This window comes from Lissotriton helveticus, chromosome 1_1 (genome assembly GCF_964261635.1).
Source record: "Lissotriton helveticus chromosome 1_1, aLisHel1.1, whole genome shotgun sequence".
NCBI lineage: Eukaryota > Metazoa > Chordata > Amphibia > Caudata > Salamandridae > Lissotriton > Lissotriton helveticus.
The window spans coordinates 477,018,765-477,033,804 of NC_136057.1; the positions used below are offsets into that span (position 1 = coordinate 477,018,765).

The window sequence follows — 15,040 nt, forward strand, 5'->3', positions numbered from 1 at the left end:
ATACTTTTCAGGGTTTAACACAAGTAATGCAGAAACATTTTATTTCAAATTGTCAAATAAGACAGGTATGTAGACCATGCTTACAAACACAAAATTGATATATTCAGATTCATTTTTTGAGCAAATGAATACATTTGGTTTTGATTTCTGGAACAGTAACATTGAAACAAAAACTGTTTGGGGTACAAAAGATTGGCAAGTACAAGGTATAGAATCATTGTTCAGAGCCTGCATGATCCCAGAACAAATTATATTTTTGAATGACACTATTCAACAAACTACCTGTCTTGGCTTAGCCAAAATCAAAGACTTAAACAAACCGTCTATTCCAAAGCCAACAACGAATAGTAATAACTCTATAGATGTTGAGATAGACGTAAACCATATTTTAAACCAAAACAGAACACATCCTGATTGGAAACAATGGTTGATCTGGCCCACAGACACTAATAACTGTCAAGACAGATTCCTGAACAAAATACAGGGGTTCAAATTGACCAGGCCAGACCCTAGATATTCCCAAAGACAACATCCAGGGATAGTAACTACTTACAGTGTGGGCAAGCTCTGCCTTCAATGGCTACAAACATCCACACTGGCAGAAATTAAGCAACACCTAACTTTACTTCAAGAAGGTGCTGACTTGCGTGATTTCATTATGGGACCACGCAAACAGCGTCAAAAACGTTTCATAGCGGCCTCTATATATGCAGCTTACAACGAAGCTTGGAAAAATACGGGAAATTGACCGTATTAATTTGGAAAAATCACTTTCTGTTGTGGACAATGGGTTAATGACTCTGTCCTCCAGAATATATTCACTGGACAGTATTGTGTCTTCAGCAATCGATATAATATCGCAGGACTTACTGATGTTACAACACGGTCAGTCCCAATTGCGCTCTATTGTACAACTTGGCTGGACGTTACAAAATCTGCATTCTGGCTATGTGCCTTGGCGTTTAATCAACACAACGTCACTATTTAATATCTTTAACCTTACTGATAAACAAATCAGTTTGGCACAGAAGGGTGCTGACTATACAATTCTGAGCATTGAAAAACTTGAGAGATTACCATTGACAATGTCAGAACGACCTGTCATCGAATGGATAATACATGGGATAATAAATATTCCGATAACAACTTTCCAGTTTCAATACTGCGAAAAATATATACAGGCAGGCCAGTATGAAAGGTTGGGTAAAGGATACATTAAGTCAACATGGAACTTGCCCTATACACACGCTTGTGTTAGTAATAAAGGACAAAGTGTGTTCCTTAGTGGCAATAATTGTGAAAGGTCACTAAGCGGTACACTTCTGTGTCAGGGTATTAGTTTGCATGGAGCTTGTGAAGGGAACTCAAATAACCTTTCATGTCACCAGCTAGGCACACCTGCAACACAAATAGAACCATTCTTTAAGAGACTCTCGAACAGGAGTTACATTCTAATTGTAGATCGCAGATGTTGCAGTCTGCTGCCCGGAAAACCTTATCTCACAACCGTGACTACGAAGGTCATGTGCTGTGAACGAGTATTGTACCCGAACGATGCCCGAGACAGGGAGGCAAGGTTGTGGCCCAGTTTGAAGATTTCTTCTATTCGAATTGATACTTTAAGCAGAATGAAGACAGTGCTCCTACAGACGCCAACCATGTTATCGTCATCAAAAGAAACATATGATCTCCAAGTTGCAAGGACAACGGCTGAGATTCATTCACTGTTATCAACCAATTCCCCCATACATTTCGCAGAAATACTGAGCGAAATCTTAAATATTTCTGATACAAGCGGAATCGCGAGTGTATTTAAGACAGTGTTTTCGGGAGCTTTAACCCCATTCAAAGCCATCCTGGGTATTTTTCCTGATTTTGTCCATTCCATCTTTGGCGGACTTCCTCTCCTTTTGGGACTAGTGGCAGGCATCCTATTTTTGATCCTGTTACTTCGCTATGGCAAACCACGTCACAGACAACACACCAGCGATAATGGAAGAAACAATCCGAGCTATTGGCTACCGGGACCGCATAACTAAAGTCCTTGGACTAGCACGGCTACGAGATTTGAACATGACTTGGTTTCTTTCATTCAGACCGATGTGGCAAAGTTGTGTTATGCCTGTATTAAGGTGCTTGCTATGCGGCGAAGAATGCGTGTTGGACACCTGTCTGACACTACAATCGGATGTGCCAATGGACGCAGAGACTTTGTTGGGTCCGGTAACGGCTCATGCATTGTGCTGTCCCCAGCGGCTACCAATCCTGATGACGGCATTCGTGGAGACTTCACCACTACGATTGAAGAGTTGTGAAGTACAAGATGAAAGCAGCATCGATCAGGTACAACCTTCTGTCAGCTATGCTGAACAAAACATCTATGAAGGCAATCATGCTCATGAATGCATGTTACAAAATTTATCTGAGTTAGTGGAACCTTCACAAGAAGCAGTTGACAGTTTTTTCGAAAGTCTCAACAATATGAGGTTTTCACCAGAGCAGAAAGAATGACTTTGAACAAACTAGCACACGGCGTTCCCTACACCCTGTACTTGGCCTTCAACTTTGAAAATACAGCAAAATAAATTTTCTCACCAGTTTTTACAGAGAGCGAGACATTTTTTCCCCTTCCATTCCAAAATATTTACGATTTTTTGGGACACTTATCTTCTGCTTAAAGTAAAACTATTCTTAGAGAACAAAATTTCTATCTTTAGCTACTCAAGACACATTAGCTACCCTCTAGCATGTTCACGAGTATTATGATTTTTGTGATGAGATGGTCTCGACTTTTTTCTTCTGTATTAAGAGCCATTTCATGTGTAATTTCCGCATTTCATTCATGCTGATTTTAAAATATGCGTATTTGATTTAGCATTATTATACTGCTCGACGTGCATATAGTAACTATACTCATCTTTTTCGTGTATTTCGCATTTCCTAAATTTCAATATGCAAATGATTGTATTTTGGGGTGGTTCGGTATACACATGAACTACTAGTATGTTTACTATGCCTAGACTTGTAAATATGGACATAGACTAGGTGGAGTGGGTGTGGTGTATTTATTATGGGTACTGTATCGATCCCCCTGTTTCTGACCCTTGTCTGGTTAATAATTAACTAGCAGCCATTCAACTGCACAGAAATCCGTTATCTGATTAGCCACACAACGGCACAGAAGCCCGTTATCTGATTAGGTCATAGCGCATGCCATCTCATTAGGCAAGCACTATTCCTCCAGCCCCCTAATAGGCATACGGTGTTCTCAAAACAAATCAAACCTACCACGACCTGGGAAATCCCCACAGCCATTATTTTAATTTAGCCGAGAACTTCAGTAAAGAATGTGCGAACGACCAGTTCGTATGACATCCTTATTGACGTATTTATGTCCATCCTTACGTCAATCCCGGCACATTTCAGGTATAAATAATACCGACATTGCCTTAAGCAAACACACGAGGTGGTGACAAGATTGGAGCAGCGAGACTTGCCGAGGAGCCCAGCTGACAGCGAAGCCCACAGACGCTGCCCCTCCTTTCTGACGCGCTGAGAGAGAGACGCTGCTTTTTCTCCTGCCGAGAAATCCAGCTCCGGCGCTTCCAAGCAGCCCTCGCAGGCAGCTGGAATATCAAGACCTGAGATAGAGATACCAGCCCTCCAGCCTTCTAAACTCCCAGGTACTGAACTGAATCATCCTTTGTAGAGAATTCTTGAAGCAGACCCTTGGCAAAACAAACTTAACTTAAACTGCTACTTATCTACTCCCGCCACGTATTAGGCTTAGGTCAGGTACATTGGGGTAGGCGTAGTTAGAAGCACCAGTTGAGTACGATTAGTCAATGTATATATGTATGTATCTATTTTATCCATTTTAAGTATCATATGGCTAAGAAACCATATCAATGCTTTTACAGTATTATTTTATAATTCTGTTATTACTGTATGCACTTTACTTAACTCTAAGTATTGCAATAATAGCGATTAATTTCTCTTGTATGAGAAAAGAGACTGATCAATAAATAACATCTTTTTATTGAACACGCCCGTCTCTTCCTTTTCTCTACAATCTGGTGAAACTAAGAATGCACTGAACTGACTGAGTAAAATAAGTTGTCTTTTGTTTTCACACGATTCTAGAGATACACTCTTGATTAGGGGAGAGCAAAGTTGTCATGTTCTATGGTTGTCAGAAACTAAATCCCTTCTTGTCTATCCAGGGAGGTTAAACTCCTCCTTGTCTATTCGAGAAAGTTTCTAGTGAACTCTGAGCTAGCTGGCACAAACATTAAACTTTAAGTCTATTATCGTCAGTAGAAGACCTAGTTAACCTCTGTCCTACGTCTATACTATTGAAGATATTATTCCAATGTGCAGAGCCTATTGGGATGATAGGAACTACACTACACTCTTATACATTAGAGCAGCGTCAGGATTGGCCGCAGGGAGGTCTCTGAGCCTGCAATAAACATAATTAAATGGCCCACTGGACCTGCATAACTTCCTCAAGGGCTACAAATAGCTCCCAAAGCTGGCCATCTGTACATAACTGTGATATTGAACCAATAAATCCTTGCGTCAAACTCCTTTTATTTATTTTTTAATATATCAGATTCTCATTTCTTAACTTGTAATTTCTTTATACATTTTACATTTCTCCATTGAATCTATACTACTATAATAAAGCAGAAACTTTCAGGCTTTGAGGCGGGTAAACTCGGGAACCACTGCGGCAATCTACACACCCGATACACCGTTGAAATTGGCAGGGTGTGTAGATGGTTATAGGCTACATAAATTAAAAAAATAAACGTTATTTAAAATTTTAGATTAAAAAAAAGTAGTCCCTCAAAAGTAGCGACGGCCGCGACGTGCGTGGTCTCGTTAGGAGCACGGGGAGGAGCGGCGTCCGAGGAGCGGTGGACATGGTGCAGGGGAGGAGCAGTGACGTCAGGAGCAGAGGACCGGGGGCGGAGGAGGAGCGGCGGACATGGCGCAGGGGAGGAGCGGTGGTGCAAGCGGACAGGCGGGAGCATCGCCGGCGGAGGGAAGGGCGCTCATGTAGGGGCAGGCGGGGGTCGGGGCAGGCGGGGGACGGGACGGGCCGGGCCGGGCTGGGGACGGGCGGGCGGCGGTCGGGGAAGCCTGAGGACAAGAAAGAGGAGGCAAACGGTGCACTACAAATGTCAGACAAACAATGCATTACAGGAGGAAAAGGAGGAAAAATTGACGTGTAGCCAGAGGGGTTTTAGATGCTGTAAACGTTTGAGCCACCTCGGCTTCCATAGGATAATCCCATGCTCTTCTTAATGGGACTCTGTGCTCCGCCGTTAACAAAGTGCGCAACGAAGGCCTACACACGGTCAGGAGAAAAACGGTACCCCCTCGAACGAGGCCACCTTCTGTCAAAAAGGGGAGAGTTTGCTCACATAACTGTCAGCGGTGAATATGTTATTGTTTAGATGCGTTTGCTTCACTATAGGAGATTATATTTATATAGGACTATTTTCTTTACGAATGCCTGCGTCCCTTGGGTGGAGTGGAGGGAAGGGGGTGGATGACGTGTGCACGAGGAAAAAGTGACATGTGCAGGTTACAAAAGTGGGGCGGGCGGGGGCCCTGAAGCAAAGTAAATTACAGGAGGAAAAAATGATGTCTGCATGGTTACAAAAGCAGGGAGGGGGGGGCCCTGAAGCCTAATTGCTCCTGGGCAACGTCGGGACGGGCTACTAGTTATATATAAAATATAAACTGACTGCCTCCAATATATACAGTGCTATACGGATTGATTTCAACAAGTTACCGATTCTTTGATCGCTCAATTGAATTTTCTCGGAAACATAATGTAAATACATACAAAATGTACATTACTATACAGTTTGGTCCAATAATGAATATCGTTTTTGTTGACCAATCCTCTTCATTTCATATACAGACACAATCCCAAGAACCTTAAAGACACAAGGAGACATGTCTATATATATACACATTTTTTTGTTAAAATAATACCTCATATCAATTTTGTACTCCCCATAAATACGACGCCACTCACTCTCACGCTCGCACACATTCATTCCCTGACTTATAGCATTCATGCTTGTGCCAACCAATTTTTACAATCACTATCCAGGAACAGGAATATTACTATTTTTTCAACCACTGCTGTGTTGTAGGTTGGAATCTGGTGCAATCCGGTCTACGTACGTTTCGGTGGAAAATATATTGAAAATCCACCTTCTTCAGCACTGCCCGAGATGACAACTCAAAAGTTGGGGAATCAACTAAGGGGGCACAAAGCTCTTAGAGGATCCACGGCCAAAAGTGCTTGTATTTCTGTTCCCAAAAACCCTTTGTGGTGTTACTTGTTATTCTTTATATACATCCAGTGAGTCCTGTGCAGAGTGCCCTCTTTCTTTTGTGGGACTGACTTGAATAGGCTTTTATGGAGGTCCACAAAGCCCTACATCAGACTATCATGAGTTCCTTGAAACACGGAGATCTAACTGTCCACTAGTAGAAACAATCGCAATGGACAGCACACCGCTAGCCCCTTCTCCGGATCGCCCCTATGGACTCTGGTACATGGAGTTCTTGAGTGGTTCACCCCAGTGGGTGCAAGTAGGTACTTGTTGAACTGATGATCTCTAGACCCGATACATGTACCAGGTTTTTGGATGTCGCCCGAGACATGGCTCGGGTTTCGGGATAACTTCCCTCATCAATAGAGAAAATAGTTAGGGGTGGAAGAGAAGGCCGCCAAGCAACCGTCAATGGCCTCGATGCCTGAACCGGCACGCAGGTGCGTCGTCCAGGAGCCCGTCGACTCAAAGCTCAAGGGAGCCCATTTGTAGAAACAATCGCAATGGACCGCACACCGCTAGCCCCTCCTCCGGATCGCCCCTAGGGACTCTGGTACATGGAGTTCTTGAGTGGTTCACCCCAGTGGGTACAAGTAGGTACTTGTTGAACTGATGATCTCTAGACCCGATACATGTCCCGGGTTTTTGGATGTCGCCCGAGACATGGCTCGGGTTTCGGGATAACTTCCCTCATCAGTAGAGAAAATAGTTAGGGGTGGAAGAGAAGGCCGCCAAGCAACCGTCAATGGCCTCGATGCCCGAACCGGCACGCAGGTGCGTCGTCCAGGAGCCTGTCGACTCAAAACTCAAGGGAGCCCATTTGTAGAAACAATCGCAATGGACCGCACACCGCTAGCCCCTCCTCCGGATCGCCCCTAGGGACTCTGGTACATGGAGTTCTTGAGTGGTTCACCCCAGTGGGTGCAAGTAGGTACTTGTTGAACTGATGATCTCTAGACCCGAGCAGTTTTGAAAAAGGAATTATAGCAAACAATATTTGAAAAAATGCCAAGACCTCTCATGCACATACTCGTGTGTATAGCTACGACATTCACACATTCTTATATATCTATGATCACAAAGAGATGTATATTTTTTGTTTTTTAAGAATATTTTATTTTTATTTTATAACAATAGTTGTCTGAGTATTTTTAGTGTCCTATATAGGCTCTTTGGATAGATAATTTCAGTATAAAAATTAATATTATATTTGATCAAGGTATACACAATTACAAAAAAACTTGAAAAATATAGAAACACATATCACATAAACCAACAAAGACAAATCGGTCAGTAGTCTATTATAGTGGGCAAAAGCGGTGAGTATTGGCACTACGCGCGTTTCGGCATTCTGCCTTCATCAGGTGACCGTCATTCACGTGTATACTGTACAGGACAACAAAAACTATAAAGGAATACAAAAACATACATATGATTACATTAAGAATTTTAAAAAGTCGTAGCAAAATAATATTTACAATTTACAGTTCGAGAGGATATAGGTCATTATTTACATACAATTATATACAATATTTATATACAGTAGCTCATGACATGATTGGAATTAGCTCTTACTTATGTTCCAATAGAAGGCATTTTTGTTATCAATTTATACATCTCATTCCAGTTAGGTCTGGTATATATGTGTACCATCAATTCTAACGGACCATTTTAACGTGATGGATATAGCATGAATATGATGCCTCAATAGAGGACATCAGGCTGTTGTTATCTATACTATACAGACATGTTGTTCCTAAATTTGAATTTAGGTTTGTAAATTGGAAGACTCTCCCATATTGGTCCATCATAGTGTTAGCATAGATATAACCTGTTTTGATTTGGGTATGGACGCATCTATTGTCATATTTATCTCAATTTTGCATGCAGCTCACACCATACAGTTGTATAATAAACATTTAGATATAATTCATCATAAACATACATTATGTGTGGCATTCGATCAGGTCTGTCTATTCTAATGAAAAACAACCTGATATATCTTTAGCTTCAATTATCTATATTTTACTATAGATTACAGACACATTTCATATCCGACCATTATAAAGGACAGTGTTAGCAGATATAGTTCCCTGCATATGGCTGGATTAGATATCTATATTGTAACTCATCAAGGATTTACATGTTGGTCATGTCTACTTCTATTTTAATAGTGAATGATAAATTTCTCAAACTAATAGCATGATTTTTAGTAATAGAATCAATTTTAGGATTATTTAGGGGAGAACACCAACCTTATATTTAATAATGCGATATCGCTATGTGGATAGTAGAAAGATTCGTTTGAAGATCCTCATAGAATAATGCGTCTAAATAAAGAATAAGTTTGGCCATTAATAGCTGATTTGGTCAAAACATGCGAGTAAAATAGAAGCTCCATGTATATTTACCGTTTTAAAAGGTGGTTGTACTGGGAATATAAAATTATGGGACCCAGTCTGTGGTCCAGATGCTTGTTCCAATGTATTTTATTTCCCCTTTCTGTATTCTCTTTCCCAGAAGACCTATGCTCAGAGGTCCCCGAGTTGGAACATTATCTGTATCATGGGGGAAATAGGAATACACATATATAGTATTTGTGTAACTACACACGATATAAATCTCTAGATGTCTGACGTGTAGATAGGAAACAGTACCTTATCTTAGATGTACTGAAAATCTTGAAAACGTCATGATTGGGAGACCGGCAAATCTAGTTTGTTGTTTCTTCTGTTTCTGTTAAAAATAGGAACATATATGTCTATGTATCCCCTTCTAGTGTCCAAAAATCGGTATATGGTACAATAATATAGCTTTAAAGAGAGTCTGCCTAAGGTATTACCTTATTAGAGATGAAACAGGATAGTTTCGCCGTATTTTAGATAGAGGATGACGTGCATCAATTAATTATGGATTCCCCGTGCTGAAGAAGAAAAAGGGGGGATATAAAACAGAGTATTAGACACTAACTCAACATGGGCCAGTAAGCGTCTAAAAGGCACAATCATAGTGCTGGTGAGAGTGATCGCTATAATATCCTTACCTTCGTATTGCCGGGTAGTAAGCTTTGGCCAGATCTCCCCTCGACGTGCCGGTGGTTCAAGAACACAAGTGTTTCTGAGCCAGCAGTATATATAAGCGGACCGGCCCGCCAAAAGGAAGGTGAAATTGATTACACCTGACGCCGGTGAATATCTGGCGCATATTCCGTGACGCATTCATGATGGGACTTAATGTCATGAAAGTAAACAACGGACTATAACAAATTGATCTAAGGGCGAGATTGAGTTTCGCTACATATTGCAGCAGCCTGTTTATTTAGATTGTTTACAGAGGCGCATGTTTAGAAATGTGGCTATATGTCAACCTGTCATTACAGAAATACAAAAAATGATAGAAAGCGGACTTTCATTAGTTTGTCTGCATCTTTATTATATTCAAGACGGTTAATAAAAACGAACTCATACATGAATACTAATAGGGCAATAATTGAAAAAACTAGATTTAGCACCGCTTACTCTAACGATGTCCGGCGGTTCAATGAGTGAGGTCATGATGTATACAAAAAAGTATACATAGAGAGGACGGAGATGCAATGATGCATATATACCTAATGTCTGAGTACTAGAATGGTATCAATAGCCAAAGTGCCTAAACAGATAAGCAACCAACCAGGGCGCAGAAATATTAGATTTAGCTAGACTAACCATCCTGCTGGAGGGCAAATATAATGGCACAAAAACATCTTGTTGTACAGATATCCCAAATATAATTAGAGATAGAAAAAGTCAGTTTCAGGGTATTTATAAAACATAGACTTATTACTGTGTGGATGTGTCTCAGTACAGCTAGTCTGTATATGTCTTATAGCCATTGGTATCTTAAATTTTACAGAATTGCTTGTTCCCATGGAATATCCTGGTTTAAGCCTCGTGTGAATGTATTCAGAGAAAAAATCCAGAATACCTCCCGTTTTTTACGGACTTTGTCTGGACATAGACCTTCACGTGTCTCAATATGTTCTAGAATGATCCAACGTACATCTTCTGGTTTGTGGTTCTGTTCGATATAATGGCTGACCATCGGTGCATTTACTTTCTGAGTTCTAATTGCAGATTTATGTTCTGTAAGCCTTGTGTACAGAGACCTAGAGGATTCCCCGACATAGCCCAACCCACAGGGGCACAAAAGCAAATATACAATATTCTTAGTTTTACAGTTTACCATAGTTGTCAATTGGATAGTAACTCCATTGAATTCCATTTCTTTTGTTTCAATCGCCTGGGGACATACCTTACATGTTCCGCATTTGTAGTTTCCGGTGACTGGATCTAAATTGGTTAAGCTTCTTTGTGTCGATTTTACCAATGGGGGCATGCGTGACCTCACCACTATATCTTTAAGATTTTTGTTTTTGCGATATGCAAAAAGTGGTTTGGGCAGGTTATCGTTGGTATTCTTGTTTGTGTTTAAAATGTGCCAATTAGAATAAATAATCTGGCGTACTTGGTTATTGAGACAGGAATGTCTTGAAACAAACACTAAATTCGAGTTTTGTTTAGGTTTCGTACCTTGCAGAAGATGTTGCCGATCGTAGAACCGTGCCCTTTTGTAGGATTCACGTACTAATCGATGGGGGTACCCTCGTTCCTCAAATTTTTTCCTCATCAAGATCGCTCGTTCATCGAAGTCTTTGAGTCTCGAACAGTTCCGTCTCAGCCTGAGGAATTGGCTGAAAGGGATACTGTTTTTCTGATTAGATGGGTGAAAGCTATCATAATGAAGAATTGTATTACGGGCTGTGGGTTTTACATAAAGGTCCGTATATAATTGACCTTGATCATGTTTTATAGTGACATCAAGAAATTCTATTTCATGATTGTTAATTTGTGCGGTAAACTTCAAGTTTGGGTCACATGCATTTAACCAAAGAACAAATTCAGCCAAGGTGTCTTCGGTGTCATCCCAAATAAAGATGACGTCGTCAATATATCGCGACCAATAAAATACGGATTCGAAAAATGGGGCCATTTCGTTAAAAATATTCGTATTTTCGAAGAAAGCGACATAGATATTAGCGATAGTCGGTGCGCAGGCCGCGCCCATACTTACCCCCTTGGTCTGTTTATAAAGGGTGCCTCTGAATTCAAATACGTTGTCATTTAAGACAATGTTTAGACAGTCCAGAATAAATTCGGTATTGCAAGTAATATTGTATGTTTCGATAAACCATTGCGTGGCCTCAATGGCTCCTATACAGGGGATGTTAGAGTATAAACTCTCAACATCAAGGGTTACCATCCATTGTCTGTGGGTGTTAAAAGCTGTTCCTTCCACTTGGTTAATGATCTGTCGAGTATCTTGTATATATCCTGGAATTTTGGAGATATGCGGACGCAGAATGGCGTCTAGATATTTTGATATGGGTTCTGTTATGCTGCCGATGGTGGTGACAATGGGTCTAAAAGGGGGGTCTAATTCGTTTTTGTGAACTTTAGGAGTACCGTACAGACTCGCCATTCTGGGATTGTCTATATTTAGATATTCATACTCCTTTCTGCAAATATCTCCATTTTGTAGAGCTTTGGTGGTCAATTTGTGAATTTTATTTTTAATTTTAGGGGTGGGGTCTCTCAGTATTTTACAATAGAAGTTGTTGTCACTGAGCATCTCTTCGATTTTTTCCGTGTATTTTTGTGTATCAAGAATAGCGATCCCGCCACCCTTGTCACAACTCTTTATGGTGATTTCTGATATATTTTTTAACTGTTGCAACGCATTATATTCCTCTCTGTTCATGTTGTAGGGAGTGTTAGGTATGTATTTGGTTGCTGTCTGTAATTTATGCATGACTATCTGTTCAAAAATTCGTATTTCAGGGGACACTTGGTCTAGTGTGGGTGTAAAAACTGACTTAGGGGCTAGACCTGACTTGTTCTCTTCGGTTGTTATGGGTTCTTTATCTGAAAAGTAATTTTTTAGACGTATTTTGCGAAAAAAGCTCATGACATCATTATAGAGCTCAAATTTATTGAGTCCTGAATGAGGAACAAAGGATAACCCCTTCGATAGAATCGCAATGGTAGATGCATCTGCCTCAAATTTGCTTAGATTAAATATTGGAATAGTTTTTATTCTCTCCAATATTTGGAGCTCCGTGTTTCCAGATATCGGTTGGAGTTCTGAGGTTGATGGTCCTGATATTGTGGTTGGAATTGCCCTCTCTGTTGAAAGTTGGATTGGTATTGACGATAGGGTCGAGACTGGGATTGATAATTCGGTCGCCAGTTCCTTCTGTTTTGAGGGCGCCTCCCTAAAAAAGGACGATAACCTTGGTTTGGTCTTGGTGTGAATCTCTGACCCTGATTTTGGTGGGGAGACATACTAGAGCTACTTCCAGAATCTGATGTATTTGAAAATGTAGTGACCTTTTTTTGTCTTGGGTCAAAGTGAGAGTCACCCATCTCTTGACCAAACTGATCTGTTTGTTCGTAAAAATTGTCTCGCAAGTACGGGTAAACATTTTCTCGACTGAAATAGCGTATATCTTTTTGGAGTTTATCCATTTTGCGTTTTATTAAATATTCACTATAGGAATTCAGTTCAGATTCGACCTCTTCTAGTTTCTTTTTGATGTCAGTAATCACCGTAGATGATTTAATCTGATTTTCTAATTCTAGAATTTCTTGAATTAACTCAGCCAGCACTTCCTTGGCTGTTTCCACTATCAACATCATGAGGTCCCTCGAACACCGATTGGCGATGAGGGACCATCGTTCAAGAAAATGTTTCACTTGTATGAACAGACCTGGAATATTTTTAATTTGTAGGCCTTGGGGTATGACACCGGCCTTAAGGTAATCTAGGATGTATTTGCCATGGAGTTCTATTCTTATGGACTTTTTTTTAAGGGCTAATAGTTTAACAAAATCTTCACTTTTATCAATGGTATTTGGATTTATATTATCAAAATTAACAGAAGAGCCTACCATAGAGGCAAAATCCTCATCGCTAAACCCAAATGATTTTAGCGTGGCCATATCTTATTAACAGATGTCTTTATATGTATGTAAAAATTTCAAGAGATGCAGACCATAGAGGGCTGTATATCCATACACTGGTACTAATGGTCCGATATGAACTGTGGAACACAATCCCAGAATTTAAGAAATTCTTAGTATAAAGAGTACAAAAATAATGAAAGCTACTGTGTCAACCAATAATAATAATTAACAAACTACATGTAACTCCCCTCATGGACAGGCCATGAGAATATATATTTTGAAAAGCAGGGGACCCCTACGCGAAAATAGATTTGCTATAGGTAGGGCAAAAGCAGTTTTGAAAAAGGAATTATAGCAAACAATATTTGAAAAAATGCCAAGACCTCTCATGCACATACTCGTGTGTATAGCTACGACATTCACACATTCTTATATATCTATGATCACAAAGAGATGTATATTTTTTGTTTTTTAAGAATATTTTATTTTTATTTTATAACAATAGTTGTCTGAGTATTTTTAGTGTCCTATATAGGCTCTTTGGATAGATAATTTCAGTATAAAAATTAATATTATATTTGATCAAGGTATACACAATTACAAAAAAACTTGAAAAATATAGAAACACATATCACATAAACCAACAAAGACAAATCGGTCAGTAGTCTATTATAGTGGGCAAAAGCGGTGAGTATTGGCACTACGCGCGTTTCGGCATTCTGCCTTCATCAGGTGACCGTCATTCACGTGTATACTGTACAGGACAACAAAAACTATAAAGGAATACAAAAACATACATATGATTACATTAAGAATTTTAAAAAGTCGTAGCAAAATAATATTTACAATTTACAGTTCGAGAGGATATAGGTCATTATTTACATACAATTATATTCAATATTTATATACAGTAGCTCATGACATGATTGGAATTAGCTCTTACTTATGTTCCAATAGAAGGCATTTTTGTTATCAATTTATACATCTCATTCCAGTTAGGTCTGGTATATATGTGTACCATCAATTCTAACGGACCATTTTAACGTGATGGATATAGCATGAATATGATGCCTCAATAGAGGACATCAGGCTGTTGTTATCTATACTATACAGACATGTTGTTCCTAAATTTGAATTTAGGTTTGTAAATTGGAAGACTCTCCCATATTGGTCCATCATAGTGTTAGCATAGATATAACCTGTTTTGATTTGGGTATGGACGCATCTATTGTCATATTTATCTCAATTTTGCATGCAGCTCACACCATACAGTTGTATAATAAACATTTAGATATAATTCATCATAAACATACATTATGTGTGGCATTCGATCAGGTCTGTCTATTCTAATGAAAAACAACCTGATATATCTTTAGCTTCAATTATCTATATTTTACTATAGATTACAGACACATTTCATATCCGACCATTATAAAGGACAGTGTTAGCAGATATAGTTCCCTGCATATGGCTGGATTAGATATCTATATTGTAACTCATCAAGGATTTACATGTTGGTCATGTCTACTTCTATTTTAATAGTGAATGATAAATTTCTCAAACTAATAGCATGATTTTTAGTAATAGAATCAATTTTAGGATTATTTAGGGGAGAACACCAACCTTATATTTAATAATGCGATATCGCTATGTGGATAGTAGAAAGAGCTAATT

At 39.5% G+C, this 15,040-nt stretch overlaps 1 protein-coding gene across 1 annotated transcript in view; it reads right to left on the reverse strand.

Moving 5' to 3' along the window:
• The window catches only part of LOC144762432 (uncharacterized), an 89,211-nt gene extending 75,809 nt beyond the window's left edge, over window positions 1–13,402 (reverse strand). The window contains exon 1 of the mRNA XM_078647615.1: window positions 12,748–13,402. Within this exon, the coding sequence (XP_078503741.1) occupies window positions 12,748–13,402 (655 nt within the window). The remainder of the gene's footprint in view (window positions 1–12,747) is intronic.
• Between the last annotated feature and the right edge of the window lie 1,638 nt (window positions 13,403–15,040).